The sequence below is a fragment of the Emydura macquarii genome, unplaced genomic scaffold (assembly GCF_026122565.2).
Source record: "Emydura macquarii macquarii isolate MOO-44397 ecotype Brisbane River unplaced genomic scaffold, CSIRO-AGI_Emac_v2 contig_561, whole genome shotgun sequence".
Classification (NCBI taxonomy): Eukaryota; Metazoa; Chordata; order Testudines; family Chelidae; genus Emydura; species Emydura macquarii.
In genome coordinates this window covers 4,208,487-4,226,984 of record NW_027130698.1, presented here as the reverse complement: position 1 = coordinate 4,226,984, position 18,498 = coordinate 4,208,487, and the positions used below count along the sequence as shown (strand labels likewise).

Sequence of the window (18,498 nt, the reverse complement as noted above, 5' to 3'; positions counted from 1 at the left end):
AGCTCAGTGAGGATTGATTCTTTGGAGAATTTAGCTGTTAAACTGTAACAAATCTCTACTGAGCATGTATGAAATATCATTTGTCAAATGCTTATGACTTGGCCAAATTTGGATGCATTTTCATGGCCATGGCAATAGGGTGCATCCCTGACATAAAGGTCATCCCTTGCCAAATTGCAAGACCCTGTTCCAAAGCCTAGGGCACTAGTGCGTTCCAAAGAAAAGAATTTTCTCCAGAATTTTTTTAATGTAAGTGAAAAACATAATTTCCCCTAGCTTCATTCTTGGTAACAGCTGAACCATTTTGGCTGAAACTTTCCATAACAGTTCAGACTGAGATAGACACCTGTCATGGAAAATTTCATCCCAAACAGTTAATTTGGCAAAGTTATAAGCAACTTAAAGCAGGGTTTGATAATGGGAAGTTTTGGGCAGCCTTAGTTCTAAGGAGTGCTACCAACCTCACCTATAATGAATCTGTGGTCTCTCTCTTTCTCTGTGTCTAGTTCTTAGTGGGCAGATGTGTATATTATAAAGTTCTATAATCACAGTGGGCACTAGCTGGTTATGTCAGCAGATAGTCTAAGGATTAATGGGCATGCAGTGAATTTACCTCTCCCCACTGAAGAGAGTTCCTCTAGGTCAAAGTTGATGCACATTGTCAAAGGAGTATGGGAAAACTTGCATGGGTGATACATATGTTTTGTTTTGTTCTGCAAATAGTGAACTTTTATTGTTCAGGGATATCCATCTTGCATCTTTCATCTTTAAGTGTTAAGTTATTTAAAAAGAAAAGTCAGATTTTGCTTTAGAAGATGATAGGAGGAATATATTAAAATGTCCATTTATTTGTTGCTGCTGCTGCCTAGTGTAAGGTTCAGATTATAGTAAATAGTTGGCCATGTTATCAACAAGGATCTCATTATATGTACAGTTTTGTCTGTGCGTTTGAATTTGCCTGTGTGAATCAGGTAGTTAGTAGGGATGTAGAAATTAGTTTGATTAAAAATCTATTTAACTAAAAGTAGAATGTTTAAACAGTTAAACGTTGGGGGGAGCCATGCTGGTCTTGGCTCCTCACTGCCAAGTGAGAGCTGCCTAGCTGTGGCTCCCCCCTGCCTCAGTAGCTGGGCAGCTCTCACCCCTTGTACTGGGCTTCATGCCTCCCTGCCACTTGAGGGGAGCCGAGCCCAGCTGTGGCTACCCCTTTCCTCCCATTGGACTCTCCACCTGCCGCCCCCCCCCCCCCCCGGCGCTCACTGGGCTCCGCTCTTCCCTGCCAGCAAGAGCTGCCCAGCTGCTCTCGCTGGCGGGGAACCAGCCCAGCTTCAGCTAGGCCCCCCCCCCCCCCCACGCTGGGTTCCATGCCTCCCCCACCACTGGTGGGGAGCTGAGCCTTGCTGTGACAATTCCCCCCCCCCCACCTCCTCCGCCCCCAATCTCCGCTGGGCTCCACTCTTCCCTGCCAGCAAGAACTGCCCAGCTGCTCTCGCTGGCAGTGAGCCAACCATGGTGCCACTCCCTCCCCCCCGTTTAAACAGTAATCAGCTGTTTAAGACGTTTAAACAGTTGATTACCATTTAAACGGTTAACCTTTTACACCCCTAGTAGTCAGATGTCTAATTTATTTGCATTCAGAATTGCTCTTTGATGCAAATTTCACATTTTGTGGTCTGCATCCTTTGAGCCCATTTTGAAAATTGGGCTTTCTGTATTCCTTATTCACAAATTATTTTTTTCTGTCGAAGTTGGTATGCTGGATGATCATTTTTTATATGTAGCCTTTAAATTTACATAGAATTAAATCACATTTGATGGTGTGTTTTTATTGTTAAGACTAGGTTGTAATTTTATTTGGTAGTAAGGGATTAGATTTATCTCCTCAAATGAAAATAGACCACTAAAAATAATGGGCATGTCGGTTGCCTAGGACAGTTTTATTGCTAGTCATTGCTGAAGCATTCTACTGAGGAAAAGGTTATGAGTAAGACAGAATCAGTTTCCTTCATGAGCTTTTATTTTATGATAAAGAATATACACTGTCTAATTTTTCAGAGTTCCATCTAAGCAGTGCACAAAAAGTACCACTGGTTCTGGAAGTAGTTGAGCTTAATTTGTTACAGTTTAAAGGGTGGAGGAGAGGAATATTTTTATGTGGATAAGAAAAATGGTAGTAATCTAGAGGAGGAGGATGACATGGATGATAACTTTACCTTTACTGATCTTTCATTTTGTGATTTCAAAATGCTGTAGTAAGTAGCATAGTCTTTCTGTATGAAAATATTTATAATGTTTTCTGCCTTTCTCTCTTGCATATTTTTAGAAAGATTCCATATACTTCTGAATGGCAGATGTCCAAGACAATTATGTATGGGTTTAGTTCTTTGAGTTGCCTTTACCTTTCAACCCATTATTTTCTCTAAATCCCTCTCTCCAGTTTACCATACTTTTCCTGTATTTAGATGTAAACGTATGGGAGCTTCTGAAGTCCTCATCATTTTAATTCTGTGGATCAAGAAATGCTCCGTTAATAATTCATCCAGCACCACTCTCTTAAACAGTGATGCCCAAACTTTATTCATTCACGTACCACCACCTTATAAATTGTTGTGAAATGAATTGATGGAACACCAAGATCATGTACCACAGTTTGGAAGCCCCTGCCTAGAGTTCAACATCTTTGCTCTGTTTCCTCTGGACTACAGTGGGAGTTCAAGTTAAGCTAGAACACAAATTTCTCACCAGAAATTTTATAGCAGGTTCCTTATATAGTTGTGTAGACATTTTCATGCTAATCTTACTTCACTTATCTTTTTCTTTTTAAAATGTTCTACTGTGTTAATTTTTCAAGAAAAATATAATGCATGACTACAGGATCGTTATGTACTAGTTAGAAATATAGTCTAAAATATGTTTATTTAGTGATGACATCATGCATATGTCATATTATAACTGCTGTAATGCATCCATGTGACATCAAATGTAAGTGAATTTCCCCCCAGTTCACATTGTCTTTTTTCCTATGCTCTGCTGTGTTATATTTGCATGTTAAAGATGCTCTAGTAATGTTCCTAGGTTTTAACAATAAGGAATACTTGTTCAAAATAAAATGGTGCATGTTGCTGCTCATCTTCTCACAAGTAATGGCTATAGGAAAGAAGATATACCTGGACTATCAAAAATAGGGTTAGTGTATATGAATAAAAAAATTATCTTACTGTAGGTATAGTAATTTGATAATGTACGTGTTGCTAATTTGTAAAAAATAAATTATACTTTTTTGGTAATCTTCTGTAGAGGTTAATTATTAGATACTCATTTCATCACTGTGCTAAAAGAACCTTTGTACTTTTTACATCTTCAGTAATTTAATATGAATGTGTTTAATACTTTTTTTTCTTATTACACTAGCAACCAACTTCTGTAGCCACATCTGCTGTCCACCTGGGACTTCCAGTGCAAGCCAAAGTTGTTCAGTCGACTGCTACACCAGTTAGTGCTACATCTACTGTGACCTTACAGGGAGGCTCCACTCTGTCTCACGCTACAGTAAGTATTAAAAGTGTTACCAGCACAACACGAACAAAAATGAATGCGGAAGCAGCCAGTCATAAAGGTAAGACTATCTAAATGAGTTTTGATAACTATTAATAAACAACTTGTTTTACCAACAGAAAAAAACATTTTTACCCCTGAGCTTATTTTCCAAATATAGTGAGTGCAAAACTCATTGCCATTGGAGTTACACACACTAATGCTAGTGGTAAATTTTCCCCTCAAGGTCTCTAATATGAAAGAGCCAGACTGTACCACTCATATTCATGTTTAGTAATGCATGAACTTGAACAGTTTTGTTGAAATTAAAGAGACCACTCAATGAGCAAAGTAAATGTAAGTAAGTACATGAGTAAGGTGTGACACAGTTGGGCCCCCAAATTGTAATCTTAAGGAAAAATATTTTCTTGTATTAAACTGCTAAACTCAGCAGTAGAAGGAAGTGTGAGTTTGCAGATTTGGGTTTTTAAGCTTTATTATTGAATAAAAGATTTTAAAGAAGGTCCTTATCTGTTTTTTTATTATAAAAATATCAGGTACCTACCACAAGTGCTCAGAGCTTAATTAAAACAACACTAGCAACTGGAACCCCAGCAACTCAACAACCTACGTTAATTTCTGGAGGACAAACTCAAACCCCAGCACAACCCCAAGGTCAACCTCGATTGCCACTTCCACCTCAAACGACAGCACAAGTACCAGCACAGCCCCAGGTCATACCTAGCTCTCCTGTTCCAGGGACTACAGTTGTATCACAGGTTTGTATATAAGTTCTGGAACATTTGAATGTTTTAGAAGATGAGTAGAGGCTTTGTTTCTTAGTTGTATGCACTTTTCAGTTTCATTCAATACCAGAAAGAGCATTTTTTCTCACCCACTCAGTTGCCATGATAAAGAACATCCTGTGAGTGACCTCCTTACACATTCTGTAAAGATCACATTTTCGCTAAATGTAATGCCTGCTTTAAGGGACCAGGAGTGATCCTGACAGTTAACTTGGCCAACTTTCTCGATGCTGCCATACACGTGTTGCACAATATAAGGAGTATTTCTGTAATTGGAACAAATAGACCTCCAGTTATATTGCTGGACTCCATTATTAGAACGACAGTGTGCATACACAGATTGTTCTATAATATCAGTGACCTTGTCCTCAGTTTAGGACCAAACTGACAGTTTTAAAGGTCATGGCTGGTTAGGATTAGAGAATATGTTATAGTAATCGTATTAAATAAATTGGGATTTAGACATGATCATATTTGAAATGTATTTATTTATTATTTGATTTGATTGGTACAGTTGATTTTATATTAAAATATATTGAAATACTATTTAATTATTTTAATTACTAATTCAATAAAAAATAAAATTAAATAACAAAGTAATTAAATAGTAATTTACAAAGTTTAAAATAGGAAAGAAACTGTGAATTCAGCATTTCTCAGTGCATGTTTGGATTTTTGACACATTTCATGATGATTTTTATCACATAGGGTTACTGTTCCATGAACCATGAAGGATATAATGAATGATAGCATATCAGACATGAAAAATAAATATTTCTATGATTAAGTTTGTTAGTAACCAGGTGATCTGACTGTGAGTGATAAATGGAAGTGAAGACTGCCAAACTACAGCAGCAATAGCCACATAACTGAAGACACGTCTCAAATGGTTTTTATTTGGATAAAAACAGCTCTAGTTTACTCATTATTTACAATTATTAATCTATGGAGTGAACAATATCAAAATACTATGTGTATCTTTTTCTTTTTTAAAACAGGAAATGCAAGAGAATGTGAAGAAATGCAAAAACTTTTTAGCCACCCTGATAAAACTTGCTTCCCATAATTCACCTTCTCCAGAAACATCCCGTAATGTGAAAGCTCTGGTTCAGGATTTGCTGGTAAATATTAAGTTGTTGTTAATTATATATCATGCATGCCATTTATGGATGCTGAAAATCATTACTATATTTGATACTCATCTATTTTTAGTTTCTGCTTGCAGTAAATGTTGAAAGGTGTAAAAGGGTTGCATAAAAATACAGTAATACAGATGTTTCTGCACTGAATGCAGCCTCACAATTTCCTTGTTAATCAAACCATATTTTCTTTTGTTTGTAGTGGGTTAAAAATGCTGATAATGTCACGATATTTAATAAGAATTATGAACAATAAACTAAATGAAACGTTTTCTTAAGAAGTCACTAAGGCCAATATTCTGCAAACAGATCCCTGGGGGTCTTTTTGCAAGAGTGGGGCCTGAATGCCTGTGGTTTTAAAAAACTCAAAATTTAAATGAAATGACTTATGTGACCAAAATAGCGTTTTCAGTAGGTGGAGTCTATGTGATTGGTCCTGTAGAAAAACTGACTTATGTTAGCCTCCAGTACTACGAATGTTTCAGTGTACACGATAGAACAGATATACACTACAAAGAGACTTTATCAAAGGCTTTGACAAATAGTCAAGCTTGCAAATTTTTTGTTTAAAACATAGTTAATTTAGCCCATAAGGAATGTGAACCTGAAAGAGGATGAAGGTCTTTGAATTGATCATCATGGAACACACTTGCACATTTTAATGATTTTGATTTGAGACAAGACTCTTTCCCAAATAAGAGTGGTTCAGCAAAAATATTAGTGGTTCCAAAATTAGCTTGAGCTTTTGAAAACAGATAGTTGTAAAACATTAAAGTTGCAAACATTGAAAAATAAATATACCAGGTAAACTTTGTTTCTTTGCTACTATACTATATTAATCAGAGAGAATCTCAAGAGTGGGATAGTCATTAGACAGCCTGGAAGTGTTTAGCTAATGATAGTTTCAGAAACATAAAAAATTTACTTAGCTTCAATAGGTCCTTCATCTTCACTAATAAACATACACACACATATATATTCTATTTTAAATCAGACTTCACTCATTTTTTGGATTAGAATTTTAAAGAAATCACTGTCTAAAAGTTATCAACAGAATAGAAGTATTAAAAAAAGACTTGCATGTTTGTTAGATCCAGTTGTTTCTTTAGGTGTGCATCCCTGAGGGAGTTGCATACATAAAGGTCACAGATTCCTGAGTTCTGAGACACACAGTACATATATAAATCAATTCTTGATAGAAAGATTTTATACCTGTAGATGAGTTGAGGGACTTTGAATGTTAAAAGTCCCTGTTGATATGTGGCTTATTTACCTAGATGTATAAATATTTCCACAATGTTACCCTGTCCTAATATATGTTCCCATTATTTGAGAAAAAATGAAAAATCCCAGATAGTTGTTTTTTTTTCATTTCCCCCCCTCCAGGATGCAAAGATTGATCCAGAAGAATTTACAGGCCGCCTTCAGTCAGAGCTGAAATCATCTCCTCAGCCATATCTAGTACCATTCCTGAAGGTGAACATAAATATTGTTTACATCTTAAATTTATCTACCAAATATGCTTCAATACTTTAGATTTTAGAAATTTTAGAATATACAAACTAGCACACAATATGTAATCAGTTTTGACCATCTAGAACATTTTCATTAATAAGATTACATAGAAAAAGAAAACAAACTCTAATTTATAAATGTAAATATTTTGTGGGTTATTTGAATATTATATTCCTATACTTAAATATAATATCTGAATAAGTGGGTTGCCTTTGGCAGCTTTATTACATCACAGTTAATGTAGGTGGTTAAAGACTACCACACATGATTTTAGGTATCTGACTGTTGTAATGGGTTTATTTTTCTATGATAAATAAACACAGTATTGTCTATGATAAAGTATACCATTCAGATGTGATATTGTAGGTTATTTCATCAGTATGTTTATAGTACCCATGTTGAGATATTTTTCTCAAGTGCTTTCATCTTGTCTACAAAGTCATGCCTTGCATGACTTTACTATATATTGTAAATTACAAAGTTGTTTTAAAGGCTCTACTTACATTTACATCTACAAGTACATTCAGTGTACATGGACGTGTGTAAGAGAGATTACTAAAAGCTTCTCTGGAACATGCTATTACTTTTTGTTGAAATAATTAATTAGTAAATTCTGTCAGTGTGGTCCTCCTGGGGCAGGGCTCCCCTATAACAAGGAACATCTGGAGAAATATTATAAAATGTAGTATGAAATGGGTTTGTTTGTTGTACCCCGTAATTAGCACATGGAGCTAAATTTTGATTGCCTTACTTGTTCAAAACTACCATTGACTTCCAGTTGCTTACCTGTGTGAGTAGAGTAAGCAGAATTTAGCATTCCTGTGTTCAATTAGCTCCTATATATAAAACATGTATGTTTTGTTGTTCACTCATATCCCAATTATTATGGTTTTATATTTTTCTCTCAATTTGCAATCTGTCAATTTCTGGCAAAATTTTCCTCTCATTTTTAAATTCTTCCTTCCCTGCTCCTTTTGCTTTTTTCTTTTCTCTTTCTTCTAGGATATCATTAACCCTTTCTTTCTACTCTTTCCCTTGCTTTCCTTCTTCAGCCATCTCTGGCAAAAAGTGTTATTTAACTTCTTTCCTTTCTTTGAAGTCATTTCTTGGCAACAACAATTAAGTTTTTAAATAAAAAACAGAAGTTAAAAGTGACTATGGCCTGGGGTAAGCACTGCGAAAGCCTGCAGTGCCTGGAGGAGCACTTCAAAAGAAGAAGATCATTTAAAAAGCAAAAAGTTTGTTCATAAAATACATTGTATTCTGTTAGAACTTTTTTTTTTAGATGAACAGGTCTGAACATGAAGCACACAATAGCTCACTTTTCTAATGAAGTCAGAACAGCACATCAGTAATAATACAGTATTCATCTATTGCCCTAAGACACCAACAATTAAATCTTCTTGCTGTAGGTACTCTATGGGAAGAGGTATTTTACTGCAGTCCTTGGACGGGTGCATCTTACTTCTGCTAGCACATAGTGGGAATGGAACTCATTTCTGCCCTTCTGCTTTCTCCCCATCCACTTTTTATACCTCCAAAGGATATAAACCCACGTTTCAGATAGTCTTCATGAGCTGCTGGTTTTGGGACCTTACTCACCTGTGTGGTGGGATTAGGGTAAATCATAATCTAGCCCACTGTGCTGTCCAAATATAAAATAAATAACTTGTGATGAGATCCATGCTGAATTTTCCCTTTCCATCTAAAATACGAAGAAAGTTAAAATGTACAAGTTTATTTCTCCTGAAGTGTAGACAGGTTGTACAACTGGTTTTAAGGATTTCCAGTGTCTGTATACATTTCAAAACCAGATTTGTTTTTTGATGGTTTAGTAAATTTGAACGTTTTTCCATTTTTCTTCTTTTTTTTCTTTTTTTTAGAAAAGTCTGCCGGCATTGAGACAATCATTACTGAATAGCCAACATTCAGTTTTGCAAGGACAGCCATCTCAGCAGCCACTTCAACAAACCAAGCTATCACAAGTTATACCTCAACCTGCCTCTGGAAGTATTTCCTCTAGTGTCACAACTCAGACTGTAGGAATAAGGCAACCAAACAACATTTGCACAGTCTCTGTATCAAATACAATGCAGCCTCCTCAGGTTAAACTAGTACAGTCAAATCACAGTTCTCAACTGGTACGTACTAAAACATAATGGAAAACTTCTGAATAGGCTGAATAGTGGCTTTAAAACTCTTTATTTCAGTTATTACATTCTAATTTGGAAATACTTTTGTTTTTCATTATCTTGTGTTTCTGATGTAGTATGTTAGGTACTGATCCTACAACGATTTACCCACATAGGCTTTATCTACTGTGAGTAGTCCTACTGATTTTGATGGAAGTACTGACACCTTGAAAAGCTAAGGATGTGCATAAGTCTTTGCAGGATCAGGGTCTTCATTTCTAGGACATAGAGATTTTTATATGATTATGGTAGATACGTACTTACAGCAATATGAGAGAGCTAGCCTTTTAAGACTCACAGGAAAAATAAAGATTTTAAATTAAATTATTCTGCTTTGATAAGATTTTAATTTGAATGAAAAAAGGGGGCCCCCTTTTAAACACTTCTATACATTTTTAATTAGAAAACAATGGAGAAGAAAAGAATGTTATTGTACCAATCAGCTTGGTCTAACCACAATACCAAAATCTTATTCCCCACCCTTGCTTACAACGAATAATATCTTACTACACGCACACAGCCCCATTGATTTCAATGGGACTACTCATGTAGTAAGGTTCTACTCACTGTGGATAAGGATGGTGCCATTTGGCCTTGGTATATAGTGTATATAGCCTTGTATATGTAATTTTACAATTTCTACAAAGGCTATAATCTGATGGTATGGCAGTCCTCTCTTGTCTGTCTTAGCCACTTTTGTGAAATGGTGAAAAGTTTTTCCTTGTTTGCGGTTCAAATGTATATGTGAGTATACAGCTTTGGTTTAAAAATTAAGATGGGCATATTTGAAAATATTATCTTAAACTGATGGAATTCTACCTTATCAGGATTCTAAAATACAAGCATAACAGCTTCATCAGAACTTGTTAGTCACATGACCTTTCCTTGAAATTGTAGGCTCAGGAAAGGAAATAAATAGTTGTGGGGGGGAGTCTATTTTTAAATGTTTAATTTTAAATAGTGTAATTAAAAAAATAACAATGCACAATTTTTAAATGGCTGTTTGAGCCCCAGATCATTTGGACAGTACATAGGCTTCTTAAAACAGTTTAATCATTATCTTTTAAAATCTAAAATAATTATTTTATAGTAGAAGTAGTAAAGTCCTAGAAGACCAGTTGTAATGAACTATATGAACTTATTTAGATGCTAAGATACTTGACCTTGTCTTTTATAGTAAACATGAAACACATGTGGATGTGATCTTGCAAGCCTGCTGTTGCTCCTCTCTTTTAATTGTGTGAATTTCCTCCTCTCTGATAAGGAAAATCTTTTTCAGAAATGTTGTGTTATTTAGAACAAAATGGTATCAATAAATTCTGGGATTAGACTTGCTCCCATGTTTGTAATGTTTGTGGTTGTTTTGGAAGTGGAAAATTTCTCTCAGTCAAATAAAACAAAATTAAACATACAGACATCTCCCTCCATTCACCTACTTCTCTCCTTCCCCTCTTCCACAAAAAAAAAAGGGGAAAAAAAAGAAAGCAAATGCATCAGGCGCATTTGTACAGAGTAGCAGTATGAATACCTGCTCAGTCATCTGTGAAGTGGCATGTTTTAAGGACCAATTGGATGGGCCACGCAATATGACATTTCTGTATTGTGAATTGGTAAAATGACTGTTTTGAGGTATGTATTTTAATCTTATTTGGAGAAATGAAATGAGTGCTCTAGGTTCATAAAGTAGCAATAGCTGCAGAGGCAGAAGGTTGTATCTTGACTTACCAGGAAAAGTGTGTTTTAAGGACTATTACAGGATGGAAATACATTTAGAAAGCACATAGAAAAGTTTCATTATATAAAGAAGAGCTATATATAAATCTCTACTTCTGTGTCTTTTATTTATTAGTACTATGGCTGACTAACTGAACTGAACCTCAGGTTAATCAAAGCCCTGTTATATCGCTCTAGATTATGCTATATTGGTTAAGTCAGCGTCTGACAACAGTCATCCTACTAGGTTATCTGAGTTACCATAACAACCACTGTTGCAATTACCGGCAGACACTGAGACATCTTCAATACCACTATATGGTAATGGTTAGTAAATACTGACCTTTTAGTAGTGACCATTGTGCACTCTTCACAATAGCCTGCGTTCCCCAAACCCAGAGCAAAACAAGGGTCCTGGCCAGATTGCCCAAGCCAGATGACAGGAAGATTACAGCTGGCCTGCCTAAAGCTGGCCAGCGCTTAGGGAGAAAGTTGGCTGGGCTTCAGATTCTTTAGGCCTGGAGCTCACTGAAGAGAATTTTAGCTGGCTTAGCTGATTGTCTACTTTTAAAGGGGCAGGACTACTTGGAGTATATCCTGTAGAGAGAGCCATTCAGGACCTTCTAAAATTAAGGGAGTCAGTCTACTGACCCCCTCTGTTGATTTTTCTGATTTTTAAAAAGAGTCGGAGTTTGAGGTGTCTCTGAAAACTTTGGAAAATCATTGTTGTAATAGATAACTATTCTATAATATAGATATTTCAGGGCTCCCCAGCCTCACTCAGGCTCACATCCTGCATTGAGGCGATAGATTTTCTAAAGTCCTGCATTAGCTAAACTCTGCTTCTGTTGAAGTCGATGATCAAAATCCCAATCCAGGAAGTTTTTGGAGAGTATTGGGGCCAACGTCCTGGTGCAAGTGCTGGAGGAACCAACTAGGGGCTGTGCTCCTCTTGACCTGCTGCTCACAAGCCGGGAAGAATTGGTAGGGGAAGTAGAAGTAGATGGCAACCTCGGCAGCAGTGACCATGAGATTGTTGAATTCAGGATCCTGACAAAAGGAAGAAAGGAGAGCAGCAGAATACTGACCCTGGACTTCAACAAACCAGAATTTGACTTCCTTGGAGAACTGATGGGCAGGATCCCCTGGAAGGCTAATATGAGGGGGAAAGGAGTCCAGGAGAGCTGGCTGTATTTTAAAAAAAAACTTATTGGGGGCTCAGGAACAAACCATCCTGATGTGCAGAAAGAATAGCAAATATGGCAGGCGACCAGCTTGGCTTAACAGAGAAATCTTCAGTGAGCTTAAACACAAAAAGGAAGCTTACAAAAAGTGGAAACTTGTACAGATGACTAGGGGGACGTATAAAAATATTGCTCCAGCACGCAGGGGTGAAATCAGGAAGGCCAAAGTGCAATTGGAGTTGCAACTAGCAAGGGCTGTGAAGGATAACAAGAAGAGTTTCTACAGGTATGTTAGCAACAAGAAGAAGGTCAGGGAAAATGTGGGCTCCTTACAGAATGGGGGAGGCAAACTAGTTATAGATGATGTGGAAAAGGCTGAAGTACTCAGTGCTTTTTTTGCCTCTGTTTTCACAGACAAGGTCAGTTCCCAGACTACTGCATTGGGCAGCACAGTATGGGGAGGAGCTGAGCAGCCCTCTGTGGCTAAAGAACAGGTCCAGGACTATTTAGAAAAGATGGACATGTACAAGTCCATGGGGCCAGATGCAATGCATCCGAGGGTGCTGAGGGAGTTGGTTGATATGATTGCAGAGCCATTGGCAGTTATCTTTGAAAACTTGTGGCAATTGGGGGAGGTCCCAGACAATTGGAAAAAGGCAAATATAGTGCCCATCTTTAAAAAAGGGAAGGAAGAGGATCCAGGGAACTACAGACCGGTCAGCCTCACCTCAGTCCCCAGAAAAATCATGGAGCAGGTCCTCAAGGAATCCATTTTAAGCACTTGGAGGAGAGGAAGGTGATCAGGAACAGTCAGCATGGATTCACCAAGGGCAAGTAATGCCTGACCAACCTGATTGCCTTCTGTGATGAGATGACTGGCTCTGTGGATGTGGGGAAAGCAGTGGACATGATACATGTGGACTTTAGCAAAGCTTTTGATGTTATCTCCCACAGTATTCTTGCCAGCAAGTTAGAGAAGTATGGGTTGGATGAATGGACGATAAGGTGAATAGCAAGCTGGCTAGATCATCGAGCTCAACGGGTACTGACCAACAGCTCGATTTCTAGATGGCAGCCGGTATCAAGCGGAGTGCCCCTGGGGTTGGTCCTGGGACCTGTTTTGTTTAATATCTTCATTAATGATCTGGATGCACCCTCAGCAAGTTCACGGATGACACTAAGCTGGGGGGAGTGGTAGATATGCTGGTGGTTAGGGATAGGGCACAGAGAGACCTAGACAAATTGGCAGATTGGGGCAAAATAAATCTGATGAGGTTCAACAAGGACAAATGCAAAGTCCTGCACTTAGGACAGAAGAATCCCATGCATTGCTACAGACTGGGGACTGACTGGCTAAGCAGCAGTTCTGCAGAAAAGGACCCTGGGGTTACAGTGAACAAGAAGTTGGATATGAGTCAACAGTGTGCCCTTGTTGCCAAGAAGGCTAACGGCATATTGGGCTGCATTAGTAGGAGCATTGCCGGCAGATCGAGGGAAGTGATTATTCCCCTCTATTCAGCACTGGTGAGGCCATATTTGAAGTATTGTGTCCAGTTTGGGCCCCCTACTACAGAAAGGATGTGGACAAATTGGAAAGAGTCCAGCAGAGGGCAGTGAAAATGATTAGGTGGCTGGAGCACATGGCTTATGAGGAGAGGCTAAGGTAGGCTTATTTAGTCTGCAGAAAACGAGTGGGGGAGGAGGGCAGATTTGATAGCAGCCTTCAACTACCTGAAGGGGGGGTTCCAAAGAGGATGGAGCTAGGCTGTTCTCAGTGATGGCAGATGGCAGAACAAGGAGCAATGGTCTCAAGTTGCAGTGGGGGAGGTCTATGTTGGATATTAGAAAAAACTTTTTCACTAGGAGGATGGTGAAGCACTAGAATTTGCTATCTAAGGAGGTGGTGAAATCTCCATCCTTAAAGGCTGGGATGATTTAGTTGAGGTTGGTCCTGTTTTGAGCAGGGGGTTGGACTAGATGACCTCCTGCGTCCCCCAACCCTAATCATCTATAATTAGCTTCAGTGACAACAAGATTATGCTAATTCTGAGCAATCTTGAAAGTCCCACCCAGAAGCTTTTCAGTTTATTGTTTTTAAGTACTTTGTGAATTTTCCCTCAAATTTAAATTACATCAAAATAATAGGAAAACAGTTTTCTTGTTTCTCATTTAAGAAAGAGATATGGGACAAAAATTTCTGGCAGAATCAAGATGTTGCTGCAAAGCTGAAGTGAGATTGGTTGCACCATTTTGAGTGTGTGAGGCGATGCTTTGGTATAAATCTTTATCTCTGAGACCATTTACACTTGTGGTGCATGAACGTAGAAATCATTAGGAGACAAAGAAAACTTCAGTTTTAAAGTTGTATGCTTCCACTGACAGATCAAAAAGGAGATAAAGATACTTTCTTTGTAAAGCACTTTGAGATCTGTGGATGAAAGACCTGGGTGGTTTTGATAGTATTAATTCCTGCTAGCTAAAGAGCATTGGATGGAATCTTGGATTGGGTTTTCCTTTTGATACTGAAAAGGTATTGATGAGTGACTAATGTGATGAGCCAAAAATCTATTTATACACCTACATACTTGATCTAAGACACAGTCTTCAAGGTTTGAGTAAACTGAATAATTTGGTGCTGGAACTGTGTATTCGTATATGTGGAAAGTACTTACATTATGGATACTACAGGTAAATAATAGTGATGGAACTGTGAAACCAAACAACAAGGCTAGTTTTCATATTTGTTAACCCTATTGAAGCTGTATGTAACATATGTAGTGGTGATGATCCAGCTGTGTGTTGCACTTTATGTATTGTATTTCTCAGTTTAGATTGAGAGATCAATGCAATCAAGACCATGCTTTTTTGCTATTGGACAACTTGGTTGTAGAATTAATTTTTGATTCATTTGGGTGTAGGCATATGATTCATATTCACTTGCTGTGTTATATATAGACTTCCTAATGGAATAGCTGATAAAAGAGCACTGCAATATGATAAGAAAAGGCTTCAAGAAGTATAATCAATTCTAGGGGTTGACCAGCAAACCTGAAGGTCTCTAGTGGCAGTAGGAATGTTAGCTTTCAGACTACCTTTGGTAAAAATTCTGAGTTTAAACACACACAAATATAAATGTAATGCTTGTGTTCTGAGTTCTTGGTTAAGAAATGTGGATTTATGAAAACAGTGCATGTTATGAAAATGGCATATGTTATCCAAAGGCAAGAACTAGATATCTTGCAGAACTTATCAGAACAATATTTGCTCTGAGACACTTCTTAACCACTATGCCAGCCTGGGGAACTCTGTTAAGCGCGTGGAGTAATGGGAAATTAGAAGTAAAATAACATGGAAGACCATGAATACCTGGTAGTATGGGGATTTTGTTTTTTCTTTTCACTACTCTACAGAAGTCTTTGGTTTTGGGTCTTTACTGTTCAGCTTGTGGATTCTGAATGCATTTTAGAGATTCAGTGGACACCATCACTCTCCTCTACTTTATGTTGAGAAAATAGATGGGATGAATCACTAGGTATCTACTGGCTTAAAGGAAGATTAGAGGAAGTTCACTGAAGGTGATAAAAAAGTAACTTGTATTAATGAACCAATGGATATAGGTCCTGTCACTGAACTGGACTGAGTAAACTTGAAATGCAAATAATCAATGAACAATAGATATTTAAAAGGCATTAATGCAGAAAGAAGCCTACACATGACAATGGACAGGAAATTTAATACATATTTGGAATGTAAGTTGGTGGCAAAAAGGCCATTCTGAGTTCAGTGCTATAATATTATGGACCAGGGTGGTGGCCTTTTTCTATCAATGGTGGCACTTCCCTGAAAATACTACGTTCAGTTTTGGGTACATTAATTTAAAAAAGACAGCTAATTAAATAGAATTCAGAAAATAACAAAAATGATGATCAAGGGACAGATTTAAAAGGAAAGATTAAGAGAATTAAATACATGTATCTTGGTCAAACAGTGACTAAAGGGGAACATGAAAAACGTTTACAACTATTTTAAGGATTTAAACATTAAAGTAGGGTGATGAATTATTTAGAGTGATCCAAAGGAGTATAAATAGGAAGAAAGAGATAAAATTAAGCAAAGTAGTATTTAGGCTGAATATAAGGGAAAATATTCTTACCATAAGATCTGTTACTAGATTGTGAAATAGTCTTCCAAAAGAAGTGATGAAAAGCCCATTGATTGAAATGTTTAAAAGTAGACTAGAGAATATGTTATAGAGGACAATTTTACAGTAAGTGGAAGAGGAATACATGATGTAATATTTATTTTTCATTTCTGACTTCACTTATTCTTTGAAAGAGTATATTCAGCAACAAAATATTGGTCATGGTGGAGAAAAAGAACCATTTACTAGAAGTTGTTGGCTATTAAAAATACTCACATTTCCTTTTTTATTGATGAGAGGAGAGGAAAAACAATTGCATATGCAATTTTACAAGCATCATTTTTGAGGCAAATTGTAAAAATTTGGTCCCCCGATAACAATGTTAAATATGAAATCTAAACCCACAAAAGCAAGACAGTTGTGAGTTAATGCTGCCAGATTACATGATAGCTAAGGTTTGATATGACATTTATCTTCAGGAGTGAGTAGACTGATAAATCACAAGTGGCATAGCCACAAGTGAGTTAGCAAGTGTTTACTCATGAGTGAAGATAAATGTCATATCAGACCATAGCCATTCTGTATTGTGTGCATATACAAGTTAAGTGGCTTATTTATTTCTTCCACATTATTTTCTCACTTAATTGTGGGGAAAAATAAAAAATACTGAACAGAGAATATTATATTCAGAATTGTATCATTTCCAGTGTGTTTATTTCCTATGCTGTGGTCTTTATTGTTGTGTTTTGCATGTAATTGTGTGAAAATGTTGTTTGTTAGTTCAGCATGCTCAAGCAGTTGGCTGATGTGCTTCTGTGTAAGACTTGTTTTAATGTACAAAGGGTTGGATTGTAATTTTATAACCCAGACCAAGTAAGGGGCCAGCATATAGCTATGCTGCCACAGGAGGTTGTGACTATGGCCACTCCCTGCCCACTTGCTTGGGAGGGGGAATAGCAGCCTGCTCTTTGCCATAAGTAGGCTATGCGGATAGAATGGGCAGGGCAGCAAGGGGGCTCCTTTTGCTTTAAATCATTTTGCTTTATTACTTAAATTAAGGGATACTTTTTATTTTATTCTTATTTTTTCCACTTTCCACCTTTTTTTTTATATTTAACCTCTTTTTATACTTCCTACCTCACTTGAAAGTTTTCATAGAGAACTGTGTTCTTTTGTCCACCTTCCCCACTCCTATTTTTCCTTTTTCCCCACACCCTTTCTCTCTCTGTTAAACCATAGTCAATAATTGCCTTGTTTTTGGTACCAAACCTTCTCAACTCTTTAAAATCTGTCATTTTACATTATTTCAAAGCGGAGTACAATGAGTCAGGAAAAGGAGACAGGTATTAACTTCGTAAAGGAGAGAAGTTTACATGCTATCCCCAGAGAAAAATTTAGTTTGAAAGAATATTGTGAGCATGCTGGCTAGAGAGAGATGCGGTTGAGATTAGCTTTTCTCTCTTTAAGAGCAGGGTAGTTTATGACATTGTAGACTATTGTCTTTCTTCCATTTGTTCTACATCTAGTGGTAGTGGAATACATCAAGATGCATTCAAATTCAGTTCTCTTTCCTCTTAACATTTGCAGTTACAAAGCTCCTTTTTTTTCTTCTGGATCTTATTTTTCTACCTTGAAGTTTGGCTGATGCTCTGATGATATTGTCTTTAATGACTCTTCCCTATTCACTCATATCCTGGCTTGGTTCATTCAAATGTTTTAAAGGTAGAAGTGTTTCTCTTGAACAAGAGGAGCATTCCCAAATACATCCAGCTGCTCTGTCTCTTAGTTTAATAGAGACCTCCTTTTTCCCTTCTGTATCCATAATTGTGGCTGCCTCCTTTTCATTGAATTTTTATGTTCTCTTCAACTTTTTCTGTTTTTGCAAGTTGGTTTCCCCACTTCTGTAACATTACTTGTGTACGCAGTTATGATGACTCCATGCATGTCTTTGTCTCCTCTCAGATTGACTATGTCCTCCCATTTCTCCACGTTCCACCATGTATAGAATGCTGCCATCTGGCTTCTTTCACATAGAAAGAATCAAATCACACATTGTGCTGATCCTTTGACTCCTCCACTGGCTCCTCATTAATTTCAGGACACAATTCAGAATTGACTCTCTTGTTTTGAAAACTCCATGATCTTATCCTAGCCTACCTCACCGACCATGTTTCATTTGGTTCATCTTCACACTCCTTCTTCTTATCTAGTCCCAACCTGTTTCTCTCTTCACATTATTTCACTGCTTATGATGTAGGAGCCTTTTGTGCAATT

The 18,498-nt window shown here is 37.3% G+C and overlaps 1 protein-coding gene across 1 annotated transcript in view; it reads left to right on the top strand.

Moving 5' to 3' along the window:
- LOC137147730 (transcription initiation factor TFIID subunit 4-like) overlaps positions 1-18,498 on the top strand; it is a 205,107-nt gene that overhangs the window by 30,459 nt on the left and 156,150 nt on the right. Inside the window, exons 3-7 of the mRNA XM_067540058.1 lie at positions 3,412-3,549; positions 4,092-4,313; positions 5,339-5,461; positions 6,866-6,955; positions 8,878-9,135. Of these exons, the coding sequence (XP_067396159.1) occupies positions 3,412-3,549; positions 4,092-4,313; positions 5,339-5,461; positions 6,866-6,955; positions 8,878-9,135 (831 nt within the window). The remainder of the gene's footprint in view (positions 1-3,411; positions 3,550-4,091; positions 4,314-5,338; positions 5,462-6,865; positions 6,956-8,877; positions 9,136-18,498) is intronic.